This window comes from Cervus elaphus, chromosome 30 (genome assembly GCF_910594005.1).
Source record: "Cervus elaphus chromosome 30, mCerEla1.1, whole genome shotgun sequence".
Taxonomy (NCBI): Eukaryota; Metazoa; Chordata; class Mammalia; order Artiodactyla; family Cervidae; genus Cervus; species Cervus elaphus.
The window spans coordinates 67445797-67473567 of record NC_057844.1 but is presented as its reverse complement, the minus strand read 5'-3'; the positions used below and the strand labels follow the sequence as shown (position 1 = coordinate 67473567).

The 27771-nt window shown below is 40.8% G+C and overlaps 1 protein-coding gene across 4 annotated transcripts in view; it reads left to right on the top strand.

The window, feature by feature from the left end:
- Window positions 1-27771, top strand: part of LOC122686616 (ATP-binding cassette sub-family C member 4) — a 189114-nt gene that overhangs the window by 117036 nt on the left and 44307 nt on the right. For all 4 annotated transcript variants that reach the window (XM_043891782.1, XM_043891780.1, XM_043891781.1 and 1 more), the window contains one exon: window positions 19227-19306. In XM_043891782.1, the coding sequence (XP_043747717.1) occupies window positions 19227-19306 (80 nt within the window). The remainder of the gene's footprint in view (window positions 1-19226; window positions 19307-27771) is intronic.

The following is a 27771-nucleotide window of genomic DNA, read 5'->3' as shown; positions in this document are numbered from 1 at the left end:
TTCTGAAATCTCCATGGGCATTTTCAAAAGATTCAGTACCCATACCTACATATTATATTTTACACAATAATGGCAGCTCTCTGGTAGAGGTGAAATTATGTTTAGCACAGTGTTTCCTATGAAATGAATATGGACATTATCTGAAGCTGTTTAAAAAATTTGCACAATCTGGACAGTCCACACAAACAGGTATTTCAGTGTGTGAAAAATGGATATGTGTGTCTGAATGTGTGTGTGTGTATGTAATTCTTTGACCTTCATCTTCCTCATTTTGTTTATCTAGCTTTTACATGAGCTTCTTGCTTTGGTCAGTTTTCAAAAGGATTTAGCATTTGAAGATGAATTAGACACAGCATGGGGATGGGAGATGGATGTTTCATCTTCAAGGAAGATTACTATTTCTGAAAACTAGATGATCATTTTTTTGCCTGTTCTCTTGGCCCTAGTTTTTAAGACTTTTACTAGCGCCTTGTCATGACTTTTAAAGAAGTTATATTTGTGGTACAACAAGGTGTAAGTTTGAAGTATTGATTTGATTGATGCATTAATTTGATACATTTATATTGCTGTATGATTGCTCTGATTGTATTAGGTAACTAATACCTATGACATCACATAATTATTCTCTTGTTGGGAATGAGTAAGATTTAGTCTCAGCAGATTTAATGTTTATAGTACAGTTTTATTGTCTCTCATCACTCTACTCTATATTAGGTCCCCAGGGCTTATTTATCGACCAATTGCAAATATATAGACCTTTAGACATCTCATTTTATGGTCTGGTTTTAAGAATTATAGATTGCACATATAAGAGCTATCACACAGTGTTTGTTTTTCCATGTCTGACTTATCTCACTTAGCACAATTTCCTCAAAGTCCATCCATGTTCTTGCAAATGGCACAATTTTCTTTTTTCCCATGGCTGAATAATATTCCTCTGTGTGTGTGTGTGTGTGTGTGTGTGTGTATTTATACACACATTCGTCTGTTGGTAGACTCTTCAGCTGTTACTGTATCTTTAGAAACAGGAGTGCACGTATCTCTTCTGTATCCTGTTTCATTTCTGTCTTATTTTTTTTAGTTTTTGTAATTTTATAACTGCTTATGAGTTAAGAAAATGTCAGCTCTGCAATTCATATTATTTGCTATTATAAGAGAATATGTGGGATCTTGGTATCATAGTAAGGTCTTCTTTGGCATTTAACCCCCCTCTTAGGAGTGAAAACAGCTTCATGTGAGGTTTAAATTATCCTAGAAAATCCAAGGATAAGGAATGTGTTTTGATCTGAGAAAAGTGAAACGTTCTATTGGTCTCTTCTCCACGCACATTCTGATAACTATTTCACAGCATCTGAAGGCGAGATCCATTCGGCCTTCGGCCTCCTGGCAGCCTCCAAGTTGTAACGTTGTGGTGAATTAAAGCTCTTACTCCTTTCTGATGAAAATATTAGCAGTTTCGGAATTGAGACTAGTGGATCTATTCAGCTCTGAGGAGACCTGTCAGCAGTGGGCGATGGGACATTTCATCTGAGGCCTGTGACCCCAAGAGATGAGGATCCCGCAGTGATTTCTCTTCATTATGAACACACGCCAGCATTATTTAATGCAGTCAAGTTTCAAATGCTGGTTAAGGAACACAGTTAAGGTCTTGGTCTCAAAGGACTTTGATGTCCTCTGGAAGCCTGATTTTCCCCTAATATGCATGAACAGCTTGTGCAGTATAGCTCTTGGAAGATGAATATTTGTTCGTGTAGGTTACAATAGCTGACATACCCCAAGAGTTATGGGGATGTCAGGCAGAATATGTATTTTGATAGAAAAGGACTAGTATGGGAAAATTAGCCTTAGAAATCCACAAATACCAAGCCAAGAATATTCCAGCCAATATGTCAGCTGGGTTTTACTAGAAATGACAGATAACTTTTGCAGATTTTGCTAATAGAGAATTGTTTTTAAAGTTCAGGAGAAAGATGCCTTTATAGATTTTAAACCTTTTCCCCCTTCCATAGAAATTTCTCCTTTCCTTAGTTTCTAGAGTTTTCTGTTGAAAGAATGCATGAGGGACCTTTGTTCTATGGACTCTCCCTTATGTTTGTTCTACGGTCTTCCCAGGTGGCTCAGTGGTAACAGAAAGATGTATTTGACCCAAGAGATGTGGCTTCGATTCCTGGGTTGGGAAGATCCCCAGGGAAGAGGGAACGGCAACCCATACCATTATTCTTGCCTGGGAAATCCTATGCGAGGAGCCTGGCGGGCTGCAGTCCATGGGGTCATAGAGTCGGACACCACTTAGTGACTGAACACTAGCATGAATAAGTGTATACCGACTTATACTTAGCGGACAGTACTTTGGTAGTCTTTGGTAGCCCAGATTACTGAGATGGTTTGCTATTCATATTGTTTACTTGTGCAGCGAGAAAAGGTTCAATTTCTCATCAGGTTTTACTACACCTGCAAATTCTTTGGCCATCTATAGCCTGTCCTTAGACTAGCTTTGTTGCCTCTCCTTTGAGGCTGTAGAAGATCCATAGTCTGCCCTTCCTTCTGAAGGAGATCAGAGAATGGAGACATCCACTCCCCACAGTTGAGGGAAGGCAGAGCCTGAGGGTAAATCCATCCTGAGGGCTGGGCTGAGCATCTTGAGCTTGTGAGAGGGCAGTGAACTGGTTTTGATGTCTCAGTTTTTTAGTGGCTAACTTCACCGTGAGGAGAGACTTTGAAAAGAGAGCCTGAGGCAGGCTGAGGTAGCAGAACCTTTCTGAGTGGCATCAGGCAAGGCGGGGAGTGGGGATAATTGAGGCAACAGAGATTTCAACTTTGCTGGTGGATTGTAGAACAGATCAGAATGAGTGCTAGAGGCGAGGATGTCAGCATGGAGTTGACAGAGTTTTCCATCTGGGTTGTTGCCAGCTTCACGCCGGGGGATGCTGTGCCAATTGTGGAAGCACATGTTTGTATAGATGTGATTAACCACTCAGAGGCTTGGCACCAAAGTCCTTCCTTTTTAGAACAGCTACCGAGATGAGAAGTTGGCCACGATCTAAGTGGGGAATCACAATTGAATTCAACCTTGGGACTTTAAATATCTTGAAGCTGCTAGGAAGGAACTTAGAATGACAAGCATGATGAAGTCTTCTTTTCTTTGTTGAGTTTACATAATTTCCATAGATCCTGCTTTCCTTGAGATGGAGGCAGACAGGCACCATATACATGTGACTGTTGTTTCTGGGGAGCACATGGCCTCATTTAGCATGAGCAAGTGAGATACCCAGGCAGTCCTTAGACTAGCAGTGTCCAGGCAGTGGGGGGGGGGGGGGGTGGGGGGGGGCGGCGTAGGGAGGCAGGAGGCGGGATACCTGGAGCTGGAGATTCTCTCTCTCTGCCTAGCCATCATGTTTTTGTCTCAGGGACAAGTTTCTGTCAGTGTTGCAGCTGCAACGTAAAGAAGGTGCAGCATTCCTCCTCTTTTGAATTTGACCAGTGACTGTCCCTGTGTCCCCAAACCCACCTTTCATCCTCTTTTCACATCCTTTTTCACATCCTCTTTCATCAACCCTTTGGGTGGTCAGTGTCAACCTGGCTCGAATTGCTGTCAGTTCTCATAACAAGATTCACATAATAATTCTCATCTCCAGTGCCAATTTGTAAGCACTATACATCTTTTTTTTTAATCCAACTGTTGTGATAAGGGCTCCATACATATTTCTCAAATCATGCATGGTGTCATCCAAACTTGTGAGTTTTCTGCTGGATATATTAGTAATTGTGGAGGAAGCTATGATTGGATGTGTAAGGCTCAGCGTGTGCAAGAAGACCTAAGCAGGTTTCAGGAGGGGTTGCTGTTGGACCACAGGTGGGATGGTCCAGAGAGTGGGTCGGGGTTACCCAGGACATAGGACCTGGAAACCAGGGAGGGAAGGCTGTCTGTCCGGAGTGGTGTCACTGTGGGCAGGATGGAGGGAGCAAAACCAGGCCAGGATGGGAAGGCTTTCAACTCTGTCCTGAGATCGGTAGGATCTGCTTGGTGAGAGGACTGATCACACACCCTTCTGTGCTTTCCAAAGGTCTGTCACATTGTGGAACCTTGTAGTGGGGTAGATTGGGAATTTGGGGCATTTTCTTTTTCTTTTTTTTTTTTTTTTGCATTTTCTTTTTTTAAATGGAGCTTCCCTGGGGGCTCAGTGGCAAAGAATCCACCTGCCAGCACAAGAGACCTGGGTTTGTTCCCTGGGTTGGAAAGATCTGAAGGAGGAGATGGCAACCCACTCTAGTATTCTTGCCTGAATATTCAACGGACAGAGGAGCCTGGTGGGCTACAGTCCATTGGTCACATATACTGAGCACGAACATTGGTCGAACATAACTGAGCACGCACGCTTGTACACACACAGTTCTTTTTTTAAAACTTTCCCAACTCTCTGACTCCTAATTCACACTTAACCACATGGTTTGTGGTCATTTGATTCTTTGTTTTTAATTTAAAGGCATAACCATGGCAAATTCTGTATTCTCACTGTTCTGAGGGCCTCATAAATAAGGAAAAAAACCAATGTATTTTAGCATCCTTTTAACACAGAAAATTATTGTATAATGGGTAATTTGTAAAATCTGGGCAAACTTCATTTCAAACTCATGCGAGATTACCGTATTGCCTGGATTTATTTTTGTAGTTGTAAGTAATGACTGTTTTATACCCATCCACGACGAGTTATTAAAAAATTGAATTTTGGTCCCATCTTTTTTCTGGGCTAGTACTGAAGTTCCTACTTATGTAGCTATAGAACATCAGAAACACTCCTTTCCCCATGACATACAGACTTCAGCTTTCTGCAACTTCATATTCATGTCAGAGGGGGGTTTATCCTATGGAAAGAATAGGACATTTTTCCATAAAAATAAAAATGCTGTTCAGTGGGGGTTTCTTCTCTGCTACCCACACCCCTCTTCCCTGAAAAAAGTTTCTTTTAAGAAACTTTGGTGCTTAATCAGGGTTCCAGATGTTTGTATGTATTTATTTATTTCGATATTTATAGTGTTTGCTGTCAAGCCATTTGCCTCCCTGGGTGCATTCCAGAAATTTTAAAAACATACATAGCAAAGCCACAAAGATCAAAGACCTGTGTCTTAGGAACTCTTTGCAGCACTTTCCCTAAGAAGAAGCTCTTCTGTGAGAGGAGCTGCAGAAGAGCTCTTACTATCCAGCTCACATTTTGAGGAATGTTCTGGGTGGGGACCAAGCACCTGGTGAAGAATCCATCCAGGGTGGGATTCTTCCTCTCTGTTCAGTGAGGGGCCTTTGCTTGAAACCTTCCTGCACGTAACATCTACTATCTCAGTGGGAAACAACAGGAGTTTTGTTAGTAACCATTACTGCCTTCATGACTAATACCTCTGAGAGAGAAGGTGCCTTCGAGACTTGAGACCCGATAGAGAAGCACACGAGCTTCCCAGGTGGTGCAAGTGGTAAAGAACCCACCTCTCAATGCCTGGGTCGGGAAGATCCCCTGGAGGAGGTTATGGCAACCCACTCCAGTATTCTTGCCTGGAAATTCCCATGGACAGAGGAGCCTGATGGGCTACAGTCCATGGGGTCGCAAAGTGTTGGACATGACTAAAGTGACTGACCACAGGACAGGGAAACTGCAGAGGTAGGAGTCGTAGAACTTTTCTTGTGCTCTGAGTCTCAGACACTGAAGGCTTTCTTTGAAGTTCTTTCCTGAATGTTTTAAAGGATCATGGATTTAGCTTATGGGGTTATCGATCAATAAATATTTTCTTGCTTAGGCTTCCTTACTGCTGATTTCTTCCGGGTGGTAGTTGAGGTGGAGAGATAGTGGGAGGATGAGTCAGGCAGTCCTGTGATGCGACAGCCTTGAAAAGAAACCTCTCGTACCTTCATACCTACTCTGAAGATGCAGCGATCACTACAGAGCAAACCAGGCAAGGTGTAAACTTGACTTTAAAACCAAACTCTGGGTTTTACCCATCTAACAGTCTGTGGTGATTTCCTCACTAACCCGGGAAGCTTCTGGCAATAGCAGCATGTGACTTGCCAAGCAGATAAGGTGCTGGCAGGTTGGGCCTCACACCTCTTGCTCTTGAGCACTCCATGTGCCGTGCCTCCTTACCTTTTCAGGTGTTTGACTCTGCCCTTCCTCTTTCTCTCCAGCATGTCCACCTCCCTTGGGTGAGAGAGTTGCAAGGAATTGCCTTCAAACGTAGTAAGTTTAGCACAAATTGTGTAGAATTCTACATCTTCTACAGGTTGGCCTGTTTGGAGAGGAACCTTTTGCCTTCACTTAAGAGGCTGGATCTCCTCTCAGAAATCCAGCCTTGTCAACAGTGACTTCAAGAATATAATTTGGCTTAGGTTCCCCACACTGCCAGTTCATGCTGAGTATGCCCCCAGTAACTGGCTGTCTGCTCAATCCAGTTACCCAGCCCTTTTGGTCTGTTTTCAATTTGAGACCTTTCCTGATAATAAAAGCCTTGTTGTTTAGTCACTTCAGTCTTGTCCGACTCTTTGAGACCCCAAGGACTGTAGCCCACCAGGCTCCTATGGTTCTCCAAGCAAGAATACTGGAGCTGGTTGCCATTTCCTTCTCCAGGGAATCTTCCCAATCCAGGGATTGAACCTGCATCTCCTGCATTGGCAGGTGGATTCTTCACCTCCAGAGAAGCCTTAATAATAATAATAAATGCCTTCAGTTTAGTTCAGTTCAGTTGCTATTGCTGCCCCTTAAATATTTATAAAATCATTAGTTCACTTTTTCTATTTAACGAATTTCACATTAAATTGTGTCTGAAAAGTCACAATTTACCAACATTTTATAAAATCCTGTGTTTCAGTTTTGCTAAATGTATTTTAAAGCCCATGTTGAAATTTAGCTATAGATGCTTTTATACTTAGTGTTCTTTCACCCTTGGGAACTGGTGGTTTTATTTTTCAATAGAATTTTTATATTTTATATATGTGAGACCAGTAATGGCTTCAGACTGCTGTTTACTATTAGATCTCCACAATTGCACGCTGTGGGTATGGGTAGTTTTATGCCTAATGACAGAAAAGTAAAAATAACTGTCAAAATATTTTCTCTTTCTAATTGAATGCTAGCAACATCTTGATTTTTTTCAACAAGAGTTATGGGTATTATTAGAAGTTTATCTTAGAATGAGTTTGGAAGTTTACCTTCCTCTGCAATTTTCTGGAAGAGTTTGAGTAGGATAGGTGTTAGTTCTTCTCTAAATTTTTGGTAGAATTCAGCTGTGAAGCCGTCTGGTCATGGGCTTTTGTTTGTTGGGAGATTTCTGATTACAGTTTCAATTTCCATGCTTGTGATGGGTCTGTTAAGATTTTCTATTTCTTCCTCGTTCACTTTGGGAAAGTTGTACTTTTCTAAGAATTTGTCCATTTCTTCCAAGTTGTCCATTTTATTTGCATATAGTTGCTGATAATAGTCTCTTATGATCCTTTGTATTTCTGTGTTGCCTGTTATGATCTCTCCATTTTCATTTCTAATTTTGTTGATTTGTTTTTTTTCCCTTTGTTTCTTGATGAGTCTGGCTAATGGTTTGTCAGTTTATCTTCTCAAAGAACCAGCTTTCGGTTTTTTTGATTTTTGCTATGGTCTCTTCTGTTTCTTTTGCATTTATTTCTGCCCTAATTTTTAAGATTTCTTTCCTTCTACTCACCCTGGGGTTCTTCATTTCTTCCTTTTCAAGTTGCTTTAGGTATAGAGTTAGGTTATTTATTTGGCTTTTTTCTTGTTTCTTGAGATAAGCCTGTATTGCTATGAACCTTCCCCTTAACACTGCTTTTACAGTGTCCCATAGGTTTTGGGTTGTTGTGTTTTCATTTTCATTCGTTTCTCAGCAAACATTGTCCTCAATGGTGAAAAATTGAAAGCATTTCCCCTAAAGTCAGGAACAAGACAGGGTGCCCACTCTCACCACTACTATTCAACGTAGTGTTGGAAGTTTTGGCCACAGCAATCAGAGCAGAAAAGGAAATAAAAGAAATCCAGATTGGAAAAGAAGAAGTAAAACTCTCATTGTTTGCAGATGACATGATCCTCCACATAGAAAACCCTGAAGACTCCACCATAAAATGCATATAGTAAAGTTTCAGGATATAAAATTAACATAGAGAAATCCCTTTGCATTCCTATACACTAACAGTGAGAAAACAGAAAGAGAAATTAAGGAAACAATTCCATTCACCATTGCAACAAAAAAAATAAAATACTTAGGAATATATCTACCTAAAGAAACAAAAGAACTATATATAGAAAACTGTAAAACACTGATGAAAGAAATCAAAGAGGACACAAATAGATGGAGAAGTATACCAAGTTCATGGATCAGAAGAATCAATTTCGTGCAAATGAGTATATAACCCAAAGCAATCTATAGATTCAATACAATCCCCATCAAGCTACCAACGTATTATTCAGAGAACTAGAAGAAAGAATTTCACAATTTGTATGGAAATACAAAAAACCTCGAATAGCCAAAGCAATCTTGAGAAAGAAGAATGGAATTGGAGGAATCAACCTGCCTGACTTCAGTCTCTACTACAAAGCCATAGTCATCAAGGCAGTATGGCACTAGCACAAAGACAGAAATATAGATCAATGGAACAAAATAGAAAGCCCAGAGATAAATCCATGAACCTATGGACACCTTATCTGTGACAAAGGAGGTAAGAATATACAATGGAGAAAAGACCATCTCTTTAACAAGTGGTGCTGGAAAAACTGGTCAACCACTTGTAAAAGAAAGAAACTAGAACACTTTCTAACACCATACACAGAAACAAACTCAAAATGGATGAAAGATCTAAAAGTAAGACCATTAAACTATTAAACTCCTAGAACTATTAAACTCCTAGAGGAAAACATAAGCAAAACGTTCTCCGATATAAACCACAGCAGGATCCTCTATGACCCACCTCCCAAAATATTTGAAATCAAAGCAGAAATAAACAAATGGGACCTAATTAAAATTAAAAGCTTCTGCACAACAAAGGAAACTATAAGCAAGGTGAAAAGACAGCCTTTAGAATGGGAGAAAATAATAGCAAATGAAGCAAATGGACAAAGAATTAATCTTTGGGTGCTCAGGGCTGGTACACTGCGATGACCCAGAGAGGATGGGATTGGGAGGCAGGTGGGAGGGTGGTTCAGGATAGGAAACATATGAATACCCATGGCTGATTCATGTCAATGTATGGCAAAACCAATACAATATTGTATAGTAAAATAATAAATAAATTAATTAAAAAAGAAGTTTTATCTTATCCTGAATGATAAGAGTTCAGGGGAGAAACTTTTGATTTTGTGAAATTCTAATCCTTGCTCCTCATTTAATTTTCTTTGGTTCTGACATCATTGATTGCTTTTACTTTGTCTAAGGGTCTGAATTAAATGTCATGTGAGCACAATAGAAACCTTTTAAAATGGCGTCACATTTAGAATGATGTCCGCTAAGACATCAGTGCTAAGTTCTACTGAGGCTTATTCAGAGGTTTTCAGTTTTTGCATAAGGGAAAAGACAATTCTGTTTGTGGGTGTGGTATCCAGAGTTTAGACACAAGCAGACCTGTATTCTAAAAGAGAGACCCAACATCCTAGGAGTCTTCCATGCGTGGCATTCTCTTCCTTTTTGGTCCCTTCCTTCAACTGCCCCGAAACATTTTTTTCGAGGGTCCTTTATTTCTGCCCACCAAGCTTCAAGGCTCCTTTCCATGATTTAAATGGATCCCAGGTCATCCATCCTTTAATACAAGTTCTTAGATGCTAGCTTCTAGCATATTCTGTGGGATTTTTTCTTGTTTAACCTCAAGGCTCAACCATCCTCGCCTCCCTTGATCTAATGATACATCTTTTGTTGTTCTTGTTGTTCAGTTTATAAGTCACCTCTGACTCTTTGCTACACTGTGGACTCTAGCACGCCAGGCTCCTCTGTCCTCTACCATCTCCCAGAGTTTGCTCAAATTCTTGTTCATTCAGTCAGTGATGCTATTAACCATCTCATCCTCTGCTGCCCCCTTCTCCTTTTGCCTTCAGTCTTTCTCAGCATCAGGCTCTTTTCCAGTGAGTTGGCTCTTCACATCAGGTGGCCAGAGTATTGGAGCTTCAGTGATAGTCCTTCCAGGGAATATTCAGGATTGACTGCCTTTAGGATTGGCTGGTTTGATCTTGCAGTCCAAGGATATATCTACCTTTGCTTTTAATTCCCGGAGAAACATGCCCTGGAAGGGCAGGGAATGTACACACTCATTGTCATCTTCCATTTAGATCCACTTTAGATTTGTTTTGGTGTTTTCCCCCTTAGCCTTCTGTTCTCAGGTTTTATAACCTCCTTTACTTTGTTGAGTAAATCGTAGGAGGTGGTTTGGGACATCATGCCTCTGTGGCAGCAAGCCTGTGTCTCCTGCCCCAAACACTTGGACAACAGGTCCCTGAAAAGAGGGTGCCCTGGTGGATCAAGTGCAAGTTTCTTTGTCACTAGTCTCCTCTTTTTAATCCAACACTTGAAAATTAGATCAAATGCAAACCATGTGATTTATTTACAGTTTCATTGGGGTTTCCCTCATGGCTCAGAAGGTAAAGAACCTACCTGCAGTGCAGGGTTCAGTCCCTGGGTTGGGAAGATCCTCTGGAGAAGGGAATGGCTGTGCACTCTGGTATTCTTGTCTGGAGAATCCCACGGATAGAGGAGCCTGGTGGGCTATAGTCCACGGGATCGCAAAAGAGTCAGACATGATTGAGCGACTAACACTGTCACTTTTAACAGTTTCGTTAAAAACCCCTTTTGATAGACTTGGTGTTAAGAAAGTCTCTTTAAGTAGTAAATTAATTTAGGTGACAAGCACCCCACCTGAATGTTGTTATATGCTGACAGTTTAGATGAATGGGTATTATAATCTCAGTACATTTCTGCCCTATGATATTCTGTTTGCAAGAGTCTACGAATGTGGTAATATTTCATCAGTTTGGGGTATAGAATAAGAAGAAGAAAAATGGCATAGTTTCTTATTTGTATGTATAGGATGCCGATACCAAGCTAAAAATGCTGGCTGGCAGGTTACATGGCTAAATACACATAAAGAAAGATAAGAAGCCTGCAGACGTTTATTCTAGGCACAGGGGGGAAGACAGGGTCCAGTCCAGTAACCCTCAGCTGTGTTGGAGGGATATTCTCCATGGCGACCAAATATTTTTTAACCTTCAACTCACCATTTCCTTGAGGAATGTAGCATATTTTTAATGACTTTATTGATTTGATGATTGGGTTACAATGTACTTTATTTAGTACTGGAACGTTTCTCTCCTGTCAGCACTTTAATGCGAATAAATCTACTTTTTGGCACCACTTTGATAGGCTGTAAAATTGCTTATATTTTGCAGGAAAATTTGTTTTCCTATGGTATGGTATGGTGTGTTTATATGCAGACATATTGGGACTTTCCCCCCTCACACCCCTATTATCTGTCGTAGTTTGCATGAGAAATAAACACATGCAGGGCTGTTACTGTTGTGTCCTGTTAAAGCAACATAAAAAAAATGTGGGTTTTATGTCTGAGGGATCACAAAAATAGATTTAATAATTTAATTATGTCAAATTTTTAATGCTTTAATCGCTTTTTGCTAATGTGTTATAACTTTGCAGTTGTGGACTCAGTTATGTATTTTTTGAAATAATAAGCATGCAGTATATCCTTAAGTTTCTTATGAAAAACTATGTCACCTATATTTATCTTTTTTTTATTTATTTTTTTAAACTATGTCACATATATTTATCTTTGGTCAATTATCATAAATTCAGTCTGAGGTTCAGATAATATATATGTGTGTGTGTATATATATAAAATCTTTCAAAATAGTTTTTATGAGACTTTACTTCACCTTCTAATAATACTATCTAGTACATATTTTGTTATTAAATAATTAATTTTATTCATTCAGTTTCAAAAATTATCATTGAGGTGTCTTCTCTTCTGGTCCACGATCTCTAGGGTATGTGACCTCAGTAATTGTGGTACATGGGCTTTGTTGTTGCATAGCATGTGGGATCTTCCTGGACCTGGAATTGAACCCATGTCCCCTGCATTGACAGGCAGATGCTTAACCACTGGACCACCAGGGAAGTCCCACTCATTTTTAAAGCGTGATAAAACATTTAATAAAGCCGGCTTAAGAACTCCTCTCTAAAGAGGCAAGTAGAATTTTACAGCACTATAAAAGCCCTTTTCACCCCACTCTGTATTAATTATGAAGGGCAGAAATTATGCATTTAATAAATAGCTGCATTACTGAAACTATGGAATGTTTATAGTGCTAGTGTAGGCAAAATCCCCAGGAAACATGGAGCAATATCCGTTTCTTTGATATTTTCTCCATGGGAAGACAGGAACTTGCAGAAAGGTAGTAGACTCCACCTGAGAAACCCAGGGAAAAGTTGACCTTAAAATGACTCTCTGAGTTTGATGAGTGGTTGTGTTCTGAAGGGACAAGTAATTTAAAGGAAGCAAATTGATAAGGTAGGTGCAGGAAACCTCAAATATTTTTCCTGGACAGACAGTTATGTGGATCCAGGGTTTTTTGTTTGTTTGTTTGTTTTTATGGTGGGCAGTATGCTGCCAAGGGAGAAAAAAAAATCATAGCTTGCTTTTGCTTGCTGGAAGGTAGGGTCTCTTAGTCCTTCCTTTGCTTAGAGGGAACAAACATTTTCAGAACTTAGTCAGCTGTCCAGCTCTTTTCCATTGGGAAGAAGGGAATTGCCTTGCCTTGGTACTGAGCACAGAACCCAAGGAGGACTCACAGATGCCCTGCTGCCCAGGAGCAGCCCAATATATCCGGAATCATGCAAGTTGAGCTGCCTGCTAAGTGAGGAAGGAAAGAATATCATGCACAGGCATTTGATGTCTTTTTATAGGAGAACAAAAGAGTTTCGATTCTTTCACTTGGAGTTCAGCCTGGCCATTGTGTGGCAGAGGAGGCTTAATGAATCATTGTTTAACTAAGATCCTGCCAAGTATTTGACCATTAAATAGCCTGCATGTGTATAGAGTTCTTCTCTGACAGACTCTTATTTGACTGTGATTAATTGGCATTGAATTGGTATTTAATTACCTCCCCAGAAATCTAAGAACAGTTTGTGTTCTGATTAAGTTATTTGATGTATAAACCTGCCTGGCGCTGGGGAAGTCAGCTCTATCCTTGCTGTGTACCTGTTTCAGTGCTGACGGGCCAACCTCTGGTTGCTAAAAGCCTAGGGACTGTCTCAAAGTATCAAAACGCCATATGGATTGGGATTTCAGTTTTTCTTTTAATGTGCAACAGTTTTAGGAATCAAAATACAGCCTATAAAGGTTTTCTTTTATGTTGAAGTTCTTTTTAAGATATTCATCGGGCTGTGTTAAATGTTTTATGCAAATGTACCAGCTTCCTCAGTGCATAATGTATTACTGTGTACGTACACGTGAGATGTCCAAGGGGAGAGATCCCACCCGCTGGACACACCAACGATGAAAGGACTCTTTGCTGAAAGGACTCTTTGCGACCCCATGGACTGCAGCTTTCCAGGCTCCTTTGTCCATGGGGATTCAATGCTGAAGTGGGACGCCATGGCCTCCTCCATGGATTGAACCCAGGTCTCCCTTGTTGCAAGCAGATTTTTTACCATCTGAGCTACAAGGGAAGTCTGATGAAGAGACACTAGGGGCCGATTCTGGTTCAGGTGTCACTGTCATTAGAGAATAGATGATAGCGGAACTAGCGGGGAATGACCATTCTGGGGAATAGAGTTCCAAATATAAGGGGGGCAGGTGCAAGCCAGGTCACAAGAATGAAGAGGGGTATTAAAAAATAGTTTTATCCTGGAAACCAGCACCTAAGATTTTTTTTTTTTTTAAGTCATTATAGGGATTAGCTGCCACAGAAGAATTCAAGGTGAATGAGGATGGAGGGAAAGATACTGGTTTTAGAAACTAGATGATGTATGTGGAGAGGGTGGCAGCTGGACTGGAAGAAGGGCTTGTGGGATATTTGAATAGCCCACAATTTAATGTGAGAAATGTTTGACCAAGAGGGAATGTGTCTCCTATGCTCCCTCCCACCTCCTTTTCTTTTTTGGCCTCTAAACAACTTGCAGAATCTTAGTTCCCTGAGTAAGGATTGAACCTGTGCCCTTGGCTGTGAAAGCCTAGAGTTCTAACCAGTAGACCTCCAGAGAATTCCCATCCAAAAACTTTTTATAACTGACAGTACACTATGTAGAATTATAACACTTCCAGCAGTGTTTCCACTTCTTATTGCTTTTATCTAATTTTTAAAGGAAGGAATACAGTAGGGAAAATGATTTTTCCCTTCCCCTTCTTTTTTAAAAAGAAAATTAGGGTTAGGGAAATGCAATCAATTTACGATGTTGTATTAGTTTTAGGTGGACAGCAAAGTGATTCAGTTATTCATATGTACATATCAATTGTTTTCCAGATTCTTTTCCATTACAGGTTATTACAGGATATCAAATGTAGTTCCCTCTGCTATACAGTACTTCTTTGTTGTTTATTTTCTATATAGTATGTATCTGTCCCAAACTCCTAGTCTATCCCTTTTCCCCCTTCCCTATGGTAACAATAAGGTTATCTTCTATGTCTGTGGGTTTACTTTTTTTATAAATAAGTTTATTTGTATAATTTTTTAAATTCCCTTGTTTTTAATGGTGTTCTCCATTTGTGTGTTTCATTTTCCTGCCCAGCAAAGGCCCATGCTCTCACACTTAATACAACCCATCCACATTTGTGTAACAACTGTTGGCGGTTCCCAGAAATTAAAATGATGCGCTGGAGATGTTGATCCCACTCCAGCTCACCTTCAGTCACTTTACATGTGGTGGGTTGTGGGAGGAACCATTGTCTTCAAGTTTAGTCACGTTCTCACACCAAATGTTTTGCTGTCCCATTTCTGAGCATTACAAGTTCTTGTACGCGTATTAAGAGAGGGAAGGGTTGATTTTGCATTCCGAATGGCAACTTCCTGATACTTGGATTTGCAGAAGTGGGATGTCCCTGCTTAGATGACTTTATTAACAGATCTTTTGACCTCTGTTTCTGTGGGTACACGTTTCCCAGGCAAGACTGCTCCGTGTTTTAACTCCACAGTTCTCATTCTTTGGGAAGTATGAGATGAAGACTGTGCATTTTGTCCTGAAACATGGTCAAGGTGCAGTGTGCCAGGAAAAATGACCTTGGAGGCAAAGTAGTGTGTTTCTGTGATTGGAGGAGTCCTGTGATGCATGGTGTCCCGTGCCCTCAGAATTGACATTTCTTAATTGTCAACGCGCCGCCCCCCCCCCCCCCCCCCCCCCCCCCCCCGGTGGCTACCCCACTTCCTGGTTTATGTATGTATGTGAAAGTTGCTCAGTCGTGTCTGACTCTGCTACCACATGGACTATAGCCCGCCAAGCTCCTCTCTCTATCCGTTGTTTTTTCCAGGCAAGAATACTAGAGTGGGTTGTCATTTCCTCCCAAGGGGATCTTCTCGACCCCGGGATCAAACCCGGGTCTCCTGCATTGCAAGCAAACTCTATACCACCTAAGCCACCGGGGAAGCCCGGTTCATGGTTTAAGAATCCCCAGAAATCATGAAAGCTGTAGGTATTTTCCAGTGGGTATGCTCCATTGTTTTTATCAGACTCAGTGTTTCAGAGCCATTGTCTTTTTACTGCTTGTTACTGTCCGCTAGTGTGTCCAGTCCTGACCTTCTATGAGACGTGAGCCAGACTCCTCATATGACATGTGCACAAGATCCAGGGGTAAAGGAACTAGCCTGATTTAGCTTGCTTAGGCAATGTAAGAAACATTTTACACCTACTCACTGTAGAAAAACATTTCTGGCGACTACAACAGGTGGTTTCCTGGGGCAATATGTGAGGTGTGTCCACTCCTTCAAGGTCAGTCCCCTGCCACAGTTAACCATTAGGCTATGGGACTTGCCCTATGTCACAGGATAGCATGAGGCTTGGAGAGGGTTCTCCTGCCCTGAATTTTCTTAACCAGTTATGCTTTTCTTAGACTGTCTGGTTCATTCATTCTTTCACGCGTTTATTCACTTCTTAATCCATTCATTGAATCTTCAGTAACTTGTACAATTTAATTTAGAGGTGGAGATATTAACCATTAATTATGGTTAGCCAGGAGAGAATTCTGAGGAACTCGTCTGTTTTAATGTTCAGCATTCAGTGGAGCACGTATTAGCCAGCCAGAAGGGGCTGGGCTGTCAGAGGCCAGTTTGGCCTTCACCATTCATACTAACTTAACACCAGCCTTGCCTGTAATTTTATTGACTCATTCTTTTTTTTTTTTTTTCCCAATTTATTTATTTTTAACTGGAGGATAATTGCTTTACAATGTTGTGTTCATTTCCACTATACATCAACGTAAATCAGCCATAGTTCATTCTTATTAGTAGATACTTAATAGAGTTTTTAGATGTGTCTGCTAAAATAGCTCTATCTTGTAGATGTGATGACATGAATTTTCTCAGTCTCTGTAATCCTGGATGCAAGTCTTGACCTGTTTTATAGCCGAATGTCAGTGAGTTAATTTCCTCCTGCCTCTAAGCCTAAACTGCCTCTTCTGTAAAATGGGGACAACATCGCTGTCAAGAGTTTTGATCAGATGATTCATCCGTGGTTTTGGGCACTTTTCAGTGCTCATGTGGTGGTGGTGGTGTTCTAGAAACCAAACAGGGGTGACCACAAGGCACGACCTCAAGGAAAAAATGCCACCCAAGCTCTCCTGTTGTACCACAGGCACGCTGATGAGTCTGTGCAGGGTTTGTCTGTGAGAACAGTAGCCGAGGCAGAATTGGTCCTCAGCCGCCTCCTGGGAGCTCTCAGACTGTCACTCGACTGGGTCACTCGTGTAAGTTGGTCCTTCATCTTTTCTGCACCCAGCCTTCTCAGGACTTCCTTCTTACAACCATGAGAGACTTCCTTCCCACAAAAGAGAAGTCGGGCCTCTTTCTGACTGAAGGGAATTTTTCAGCGGAGGCCCCCTAACACTGGGCTCACCCTCCACTCACACACCTTCACACTCAGCTCTCTCCTATCTCAGCACTCCTGAGGGCGTGCCCTTTCCATCAAAGAGGCAAATATTTGCCCTGCTTTTGCCCTTTCTCACCCTTCAGTCTGCACACATGTCATTCTTCCCACCTGGACAAACTCCACTCTCCATCAGTCCATCCCCTCCCCTCCTCCCAAGCGCTCAGGCTGTGTCTCCTCCTTGAAGAGTTGTTGGCCTAAGCCTGCAGTTCACCTGCTCTGGTGTCACCCGCTGCAGCTGTGACTCCCTCATTGCCGCCTGTCCTCTGCTTGCTCCCGCTGTCCCACGTCCCTGTAACTGCTGAGTCCCCTCCTGTGTGTCCCGCGAGCCTGCACAGCATCAGATGACAGAGTGCCCCCACAGACACCAAACAAAAGGCTGGGTCAAGTTTTTAAATCCAAATAGCAAACTTTCTTGTTTCCAGATTCTGCCTACGTTAAAAAGTTGTGTTTTTCCAATGAAGAAGTCATAAAATGTAAACTATGTCTTTAACTTTTTTTTTTTTTGGGATGTGTATATTCCTGAGTTTGGCATTGCTACTTAGAAAAAGTTTAAAAATGACTAGGTGGGCCACAAAACGGGTAAGGATGTGTGGGAAAATTGCCCATCTGATGTTAGTGGTCCTAAGGCAGAACTGATGGAGAGCCCATCGAAGTGTGGCCTGGGAAAGTGTAGGAAGGGCAGCTTGGAGGAAATGGAGACCCTCTAGATCCCCCAGCACTCCTGAATCAGAGTCTGCATTTTACCAAGCGGGCCCTCCTGCAGCACCTGGTGGACTTTGCCAGGTGACATGGTGTCTCACTTTGGTGGTTGGGCACCTGTTAACTCACCCGGCGTTGTGACTTAATTCTTCCACCAGCACGAGCCCATTTAATCCTGAGACTCGCCTTCTAAAGCAGGCATTCATAGAGGCTCAGAAAAGTGGTTACTGGGGCCTACAGAGGTATCATGAAAAGACAGTTTCTGGGTCTGTATTTCCTAAGGGTGAGATAGGAAAGTTGAGGCCCAGCCTGTGTAGGGTCTGGCCTGGCCAAGCGCAGTAGCCTCCAACTCCTGGTGTGGGCACACCTGTGCTTCCGGTGAGCCAGGCGCCTTGAGGCGGACAGCGAAGCAGGCTGATCCTGGCAGTGGAAACCCGGCCCCGGCTCATTAACCATCCAGCTGTGGCTGGTGTGAAGGGCCTCAGGAGAAAGTCACCTGTGACCGAGGTCAGAAAGCGCAGATGAGGTAGCCTTCATCTTACCTACAGGCTGGATTCCTGGATCCTTACTACAAAAGAAATTCAGGGGCATAGAGAAACGCAAGCTACTATCCCAGAGTGCAGGTGCGCATGCATACCTCTGTGCATTGTGTGTGAGTGTGCAAGTGCGTATATGTGTGTGCATGCATCCCTCTGTGTATTATTTCAATTTCTTTGACTGTAATCATTAAAAAGACCAAAATTTCTCATCTTTCAGTCCTGCAGCCTTTAGGAAATCCTGCTTGGGTGGATTCTGAGAAGGGAAATAGAAGTAATGATAAAAAGTGAATTAGTCACCAAGTAATATTTCTGTTTTCTGCCTCCATCCCTCTGGTCTTCTTGGATGCTATAGTATGAGCTGTGTGTTTGTCACATCTGGTATACCTCTGAAAGTAACAGCTTATGACTCCAGTAGTAAATGCTCAGCTTGAAATAGAAAGAACCCAAATTTCCCAAAATGTGAGGTGCTTTTTGCACCATCCTGGAGGCTAAAAAATTGAGGACAGGTTGTAATTACTTTAAAAAAAAAAAAAAAACCAGTATCACTTAGCAAAATTAATTCTGGTAGCATAGTTAGTGTAACAATAAGGATTATTAGTTTATGTATTTTGTAATTTACCAAGATAGCACTTGATTCCTTAAATAGTATGAACAGAAAAGGAGGGAATACTCTACAATCCTCCAGCTCTTCCTGATATTCTCTTTTGGTAATATCGTATTTTTTTTCTTCATCACTGACACTGCCTTATTTCATGTGAATCCCTAATCTATTAAATACATATGCATTTAAAATGCTATTTTGATTTGTCCATGAATTGTTTCTCTTAAAGGGCTTGCCTGGGGAAATAAGTAATTTCTTGTGTCCTGTTCTTGCAGGAAGAATTTTAAATCGTTTCTCCAAAGACATTGGGCATATGGATGACTTGCTGCCCCTGACATTTCTTGATTTCATCCAGGTAATGTTTAACAGTCCTGTTCTCCCAGGGAAGAGCAAAGTACCTTTTTCTCAAGGCGTTTTCTCAGGGGCTGAGGGTGGGTATTTTAGCCTGGTGATGTGTCCTATTATCTTAAATAAATGCCATGTTTGTGAGAGAAAGGTGCGGCTGTGACTGGGAGACTAAGTAAGTTAACATGAGTAACCCCTGGGGCAGGAGTGGCTACACAGTCACGTCAGGGTTGGTCTGAAGCAGTGACATGCTGGGTAAGTGGTTCTCCCTCTGCCTTCCAGGTGTCTGGCGTGGATTCCCTTTACTGTGTGTGCATTTCATAATGTAGAAATAATCATCTCTCATGGAAAGATAGCCTAGATTAACTAAATTATGCATTGTATTACCACAAAGGACAAATATTTACTGCACCTTTTTTTTTTTTATAAAGCCAGGTGTGGTTACTTACAAAGAAAAGATTAGTAATAATAAGGTGAAAATAATACTTTAACAAGGACAATAGAGAGCAGTTATGGAAGATACAAAGCCTTTAAAAGCAAGTACCTTTAAGCCAATAATTTGAGTATGGGATCAAAGTCATCTCAGAAAATGTCTTTTTTTGTTTGTGTAGGCAGCTTTTCTTTTAACATGTTGATTGCTGTATCTTAAGGTGTCTTTTTTTAAAAAAAAAAAAAAAATCCTATAATCCCACAGAAATACCTTCTCTCCAGCCTTTGTTTTTTCTGTCAGCTTGGAGGTTCTAAAGAATGGTATTAGGTCATCTCAGTTCTCATCTGCTTATTCAGTACGGTTGCTCATTGGGATTTTTCCCTGTTGTTTTTTCCCTGTCTACTTTTCACTTATTCAGGCTACAGGGACCTTGTCAAGTGTTTATTTTGGATTTATCAAATATATAGCATTTATCAAAAGTTGAATATTTTCTAAAATCCTGCTAATAATTCCTGGGTTTAAACCCTTTTCACTTTCTCTTAGTGCCAGTTAACATGATCCCATTTTAAGGCCAGGAAGGAGAGAAATATTGTGGTGAGGATGTGCTTATGGCTTGGTGCTGTTGCTCCCAACTCCCTAGTTTTATTTTCTTGTTCAAATGCTCTCTAAGTCAAAACTTAGGCTCTTTTCAGGAGCCATGGTTATAAAAGGAGTCCAGAGTACCTTAATTTGGAAAGTTAGCTATGTCAGAAAAATCAGTACTTGGTCTGAAATTATTCGAGGCATTCCTGTAAGTCACAAACAATGTGTCAGTGAATATCTGGCTGTAAAGGTGCAACCTTTGGGAGAAAGCGTCCACTGTCAACCAATGTGAAGTAGTCTGTGATTTAGAGGCAAAGTAGTTTTTACTGCAAAGATGTCTGATTCTGCTCCCCACCCCGCCACCACTGCTTTTGCAAACTTATATGTTTGAGTCCTACCGGGCTACATAATTTATCCTCAGAAGCAATTTTTTACCAAAAGAGTCCCGTGTTATGAGAGTGATGGTTAATTACTTTGAGAAGATTTTGTGGAAGGTTCTGCGCCTTTTCTACTGCTAGCCAGGCCAAGGTTGGGTTTCCAGAGCCGATTGGCCCACTATGTGCTTCGCAGATGGTTAGTTAGTCCTCATAATGATAAATTCACCACATATATTTGTATGAGGATGCTACCTGCTTTCAGTGTCCAACATTTTCAGTAGTGTGAGGAGAAAATTCTAGTCTTTGTTTTAACCTGAGAGACAAGGGTCTCTTAATCTTGATGGAACACACGATTGTTAAATACCAGTAGTCCCAATTAGCTGATTTCTTGAATCTAACAGCAATGGTAAATCTCTGTATTATTGTCTCCAAGAAAGGAGTTTTTGTATAAAAGATGACTCAGTTATCAATTATGATAAAGATCTGTTGTCACTTGTTTTGTTTGCAGGTGTCTTTAATAAGGCTTCCATAATCCCTTCAGGAAGAAATATTTTCTCCTTTTAAAAATAGTATTAGCTAAATATAAAAGCCCGATCCCTGCCATTGTTGTTGATTCTTTGAGGGACATTTCCCAACGTTCATTGTTTAAATGGTTGTCAGGAGGAATCAAGTGAAACTTAATAAACAATGCGGTAACTGGTTCATCGTACTTTGTGTGCCGAAGCCTTTCCCCAGAGGATTTGCATTCGATGAGTGGGCTTTTGACAAGGTATCACTGAGATCATTTTGAAGTATTTGGGCCTTGTTGCTGTATTAGCAAGAGAAGATTTTTATTAAAGCCAGAAAAATGAAGTTAACCTGACTCAACGAAATAAAAACAAAAATAAAAATGTAAATTGATTTTTTTTTTTTTAAGTTGAGTAGGACTCTGTAATGATGAAAAGAACTCTCCGTGGTGTGATCTGGGACTCTTAATGGAATCATGTAAACTTAAAATAAACACTATTATGGTAAGCACATAGAATGAAAACTAATTTTCCAAATCAAATACATTATATGCAATTCATTTTCCCCAATCAACCAAATGTTTAAAACCTGTTAGTTATAACAGCAATCTTCTGGAAATTAATTAGAAGCCTATTAGCTCTGCTAGCTGAGCCGAATGAAGAGGGTTGCTTGTTACATTTCTAAATAGGCTCCTGAATTAAAGCAAAGGAAGGTCAAAATGACAATCAGTTTGACTCACCTTATGACTTTTCTTAAGAAGTTGATGGTTTTTTCTTTTTTTTAAGGAATTGTTTAATTTTTTGAATGGACATTTTATCCACTTTGACTTATCCTCAGTGTTATCTCAGTGACCAGTAACATCCTCTCAAGTGCATGGGAGTCTGAAATGGAAGGTCTCTTGTCTGACCGACCCATCAGCTTGTCTAAAGAGTTTTGTCATCCCCTTTCTTAACTGAGATTGAAAATTTCCTGTCTGCCTTTGATTTTAATGTCCTTAGCAAAACCTGCTGCCGACCTCAGGAGAAGCTGGGTTTTAATACCTCTCATCGGATTCTTAGGGTAAGGATCTTAGTGACTAGCAGCTGCTCCTGTGCTCAGAGAATCTCACACAACGCCAGTCCTCTTAAACCCATCAGCTGAGTTTAGAAAGGTTTGGGAATTTCCATATCAAGACGTTAACCTTGGTTTTATCTTGTGGTCCTTCCTGATCTACATGTCATCTCTGATGCTTGAGCCAGAAAGAACTTGGCAGGATGTATAGCAAGAAATAGAATGCAAATCAAAATTCAAAGCTAAGATATCTTTCCACTTTTGAAATATTCAAACCAACACTGACATGTTTAACATTTGTTTCTTACTGATAAGCATGCGATAATACCTTACAGGAGAATTAAAATCAAATAGATATATAAATAATGTAATTACACTTATCCATGGGAACTTTTTAATCCAGAGCGTGTGTGTTTCATCACTTTTTCTGTAAGACAGTGACAGTTTTGTTGGTCTTGTAAGTAATAAGAGTTCAGAGAATGGACCATTGGGTTGTAGTATAATTGGGTCTGCTGCTGGTGAATTGGGGAAAGGAGACTGAGAACAGAATCCTCATCATGGGTTAGGAAAGGTAATTCTCCAGTGAGGAAGTCATAAGTCAGATTTTATCATTCATTTCACTAACTTAGCCACTAACTAAGTGGCTAAGATGAGAAAATGCTAAAGTGTGAAAGTGCCCAGTTTGCTGGGCAGATAGAAACTATTTCCTTAACTTTGTCCCTTGGACTTCAACACATGATTTGAATTTGTGTGAATTGATGGGTTTTGGTTTATTTTTTGCTTCATTTTTAGTTTTAGTGAGTGATCCATATCCATGCTGATGAGTGACGCAGCTCATTTTAAAACGAGTGTGCTTCACAACTGTCTGGCATTCCCATGAGAATTCCAGAGGAACCGTGGGGTAATGTGTGGGATTTGGGAAGCTGAGTTGACACAGGTATGAAACAGAGTGAATGAACAGAAACCAATTTTTGGCTGCCAAGGCCTTCTGGAAGGGAAGGCCAGAAGTGAGGGAAGTTTTTGGATGTATCATAGGAAATAAATAATTTATATAAAATGACAACAGTCTGTAGGTTACTTCAGGGTTGCCGTGGGCTTATCAGATAAGTTAGCCAATGGCTGGCAGCACGAATCTGGTTTATCAAGGTGTTGTTGAAACTCGTTTGTTTGTTTGCTTTTTCAAAAATCATAACAGCTTTGAGTACTAACAGTATTTTTAAAAACCAAGTCATTTATCAAGCCAGAACTTTGTGTTCTTCCCTCATTAAAACTAAATATCTCACATGTGAGAGAATTTAACATTGGAGGAATTCTTTGAAGAACGGTTTGACTTTCAAAATATACTGAATTTGAATAAATTCAAACAAAATACTCATCCATTAAAATTCACATTTCTAGTGTATGACCGATATTTTTAATGGCACAACGTGAATACAAGCAACATAAATGTAGCCACTCATTTTCTTAACAGTGATTAATTTAATTAATAATGGTACATACATACATAATATTTACAATGTTTCTATAGTATTTAATTTTAAATTTTAATTTTATTTAGGATTAAATAATTCTTAGTGATTCCAATAATGGTTAATCATTCCAATAATACAGTAAATTTACAACATTTGATGGGCAGTTATATTCTTCAGTTTGCAGTGATTAGTATTTGTATTGTTATGTTTGCAGCTAGATATATAATAATGGAAAACGTTGAAATTTCTTTCGTAAAATGAGTTCTTCCTATTACATATCTATGAAAATTTGCAATTCTTTCAACATTTTCCTTTCCTACAACATATCTTCCATTTTGGTTCGTTTTCAGCAGTCTTTTATTGGACTTCTCTGTGCTAGGGATGTGGGATGGAAAAAGTAAAGCCTTTGTCTTCACTCACTAAGTAAGTGTGTTCCATGTGGTAGGCACAGGCAGGGTGTGGAATGTGGAAGAAGTGAAGTGAAAGTTTCTCAGTCATTTCTGACTGCGACCCCATGGACTATACAGTCTATGGAATTCTCCAGGCCAGAATACTGGAATGGGTCGCGTTTCCCTTCTTCAGGGAATCTTCCCAACCTTGGGATCAAACCCAGGTTTCCCGCATTGCAGGTGGATTCTTTACCAGCTGAGCCATGGAGGTGAATGAAACTAATTCCCATCTTCCATGGTGAGACAGTCATCAAGTACAGTATTGTTTGATGCATTACTGTGAGAGTGTACTATTTAGGAGAATGGGTAAGGCTTTATATCAGTGTGAGACAAATGTGATTTCCACACTCAGATCTTGACATTTTTGGACCTCCAGGTGGAGGTATCCTGTGCTCAATTGGAAACCTGGAATGAGCGTGGCACCTGTGTATCTGTCACTGAGCAGATAGTCGCTGAGTCTTTACAGAAGGACAAGTTTCCCCAGACAGAGTAAATGATTTTCAGGGCCAAACCTCAGAAGCTTATGGAAGTATTGATGAGTTCGGGATTGGGGTTGTGCTGGGTGATGTATTCCTCTTTCCCTTCAACAAACAAGGATTGGAGTTGAGGCCTTGAGGTACCAAACCTTCCTTTCCTGAGTCTTCTCCAGCCCCCCAGGGGGAGAGAGCCATCCAGGAATTCATCACTTGCAGAAGGAAGTCCTGGAAGGCAAACCAGATGTGGGCTGGAGGCAGTTCCATGTCCTGGGTCAGGAGGTGGATGGAGCTTCAAGGAGGTGACCTTTGATCCCAGATGAGACCCCTGTGGATGGTGGGGTTGAAGGTGTAGCTGGAAGCCAGGTGCCCAGTGGGAAGCAGTCTTTCAGTCACCAGCTGATAGTAGGTATGACAAAGGGTGTGAAGCAGTTTTCTTTTTAAAGGATGTAGTTAGTGCCAAGTGTATTCAAGCTCATTTTTGATGATTCTGCTCATCCTTGGGTATATTTGGTAAACCTTGAAAGATACTGGATAATTTTCATTTTTATTACTTTTAAAGTATTCTATATACTTTTTCTTGTCTTATTCCTTCTCCGTAAAGATAATTTATTTACTACTTTGTAATTATATGAAAGACCTGGTTTTTATTTCTATGTTTCTTGTGTCTTTGCCTCTCTTAAACACTGTGTTGAATAGATTAACCTGCCCACAATTCTCTAAGACCAGCAGACACCATTGTTTTTTTCCTTCGAATGTCCGAATGTTTGCTTATTTAGGAATCAAATTGATTTTCTTCAGTGAAATACAGACTAATATATCATAGAAGGGTGTTAGAGTTTCATAGATGACAGTACTTATCTGAACTGAACTTATCCGAACTTGTTGTGAATTCCAAGTGCAAGAGTTGTTTGTCTGGCAAGTTGGATACTCTGGGTGGTCTTAATAAAGGCTTTGCTTGAATGGAAAATATGTTAATGAGACAGCAGATGCGTAGGAGTGAGGGATGAATTGGAGAAATAAAGGAAAATTCTGTGCTGAGAGTTTGACAATTGTTGTAGACGTTCTCAATGACACATTACGGATGGGATTTATAGAGAGAAACTCTGACTTGATATCCATATATGTTGATAAATTACACCCAAACATTAAGATTCTGGATTATTTCCGTGTTGGCCAGCTATTTAGATTTCAGCAGTTAAGGGAGCATCTTCGAAAACCCTGCCTGGGGAGTTGGGGATGGCTTCCAGAACCTCATTTAGGGGTGGAGGAGGCATAAACGTCAGGGAGCCTAGGAGAGTGTAGGATATTGGTGGGGCCAGCATAGCGTAAATAGTTAGATTGTAAAGTTGGAGATCAGTCATTGGAGATGAAGATGGAGAGGCCCAGCGGGGGTCAGATCGTAGGATGACTTGTGTCATCAGCACAGGAGTTTGGTTTGGAATGTTGGTAGAATGTTGGGGTTTTAACAAGGTAGGGAAGACAGGAAGAGGCACTGGTTTGTCCAAGTTCATCTTTGGAACAGCCAAATCATGATGTCAGGTGTGGCTAATGAAAACCCTCTGTTCTTAATCAGGATTCTATGTTGCAATACAGTCTGTCCCCTCAGGTGATGGCAGTGTTATCCTCCTGTCCTAACAGTGGAGCAGTCACAGGTTTGTACACTGCTAGTTTGATTCTTCAGTTACCTGTCTAGTGAAATTATAGTTACTGACTGTTCATTACAAAAGAAGAGGAAGTCAGCATGAAAAAGCCCAGTTGCCGAAGTCTATTAGTGTGATTCTGATGATGTGAGAACCCTGAAAATGTTTTTTTTTTGCAGAGTTCTTCAATCTCTAGGAAAAACGTGATGTTTTCATGGTGTGAGGGTCAAGTGTGCTATTGAATCATATAGAGATTTTATGTTAACTGGTAATCATTCATGATGCCAAGAGCTTTCAGTGCTGGAGTGGGGAACTCCACAGTCTGCCTTTCCATTCTTGAATCCTAGGTCTCTCCCTCTGTCCCAAAAAGCTGTATTTTCCTTCTCCATAAAAGAGATAATATGACCAACTTCAGAAAATTTGTTTGGTGGACATAATGGAGTCAATAAAATTCTTGGTGTAACATCTAACTGCATGTGAAATGATAAATAATGGCTAGTTTATTTAAATGCCACATATATCTTTAGTTAGGAAAAATAATCCAGTAATGCATTATGTTGCACTAAAGTGATTTTCACAGTTTCCAGGCCCATGTATGTGTATCACCACATGAATGTGTATCACAGTGTTTCTAGGTTTGTAATCCCTGAAGATTTTAATGGATTTTTAAGCTTTTTGGCTGCACTCTGAAGCCTGTTGGCCCTTAATGCCCTGATCAGGAATCGAACCCATACCCCCTGCATTGGAATCAAGGAATCTTAACCACCAGACCACCAAAGTGAAAGGCAGTGTTAATTGCTCAATCGTGTCCAACTCTTTGCGACCCCGTGGATTGTATTGCCTCTCAGGGTCCTCTGTCCATGGAATTCTCCAGGCAAGAATACAGGAGTGGATAGCCATTCCCTTGCAGGTCATCTTCCTGACCCAGGGAATGAACCCAGGTCTCTTGCATGGCACGCAGATTCTTTACTGCCTGAGCCACTCGGAAAGCCCCACTGGACTACCAGGAAAGTCCCTAATGGTCACTTTCTAATGTAGGCTCATTGGGTTGGGGGGCAGTGGGGAATAGAACTAAATATTTCCATAGAATTTCTGAAGCTTCAGGATCTCAGGTAACATGTAGTAAGGAATCTCAGTTATTCCTGAACTCTTTCTTTAAACTCTCCCGAAGGAGCTCATAGAACAACTGTGCAGAGGGACAATAAGGAACCATCACAGAGAGTAATGTGGCTCAGCTGGCAAAGAATCTGCCTGCAATGTGGGAGACCTGGGTTCGATCCCTGGGTTGGGAACATCCCCTGGAGAAGGGAAAAGTTACCCACTCCAGTATTCTGGCCTGGAGAATTCCATGGACTGTATAGTCTATGTGGTCGCAAAGAGTCTGACACGACTGAGCCACTTTCACACACACTCACTTCCATTAAAAGGATCACTTTCAAGAAGTCCTCCAATAGCAAAATATGTGGAAATGACCAGTAAGAATTTATGTATA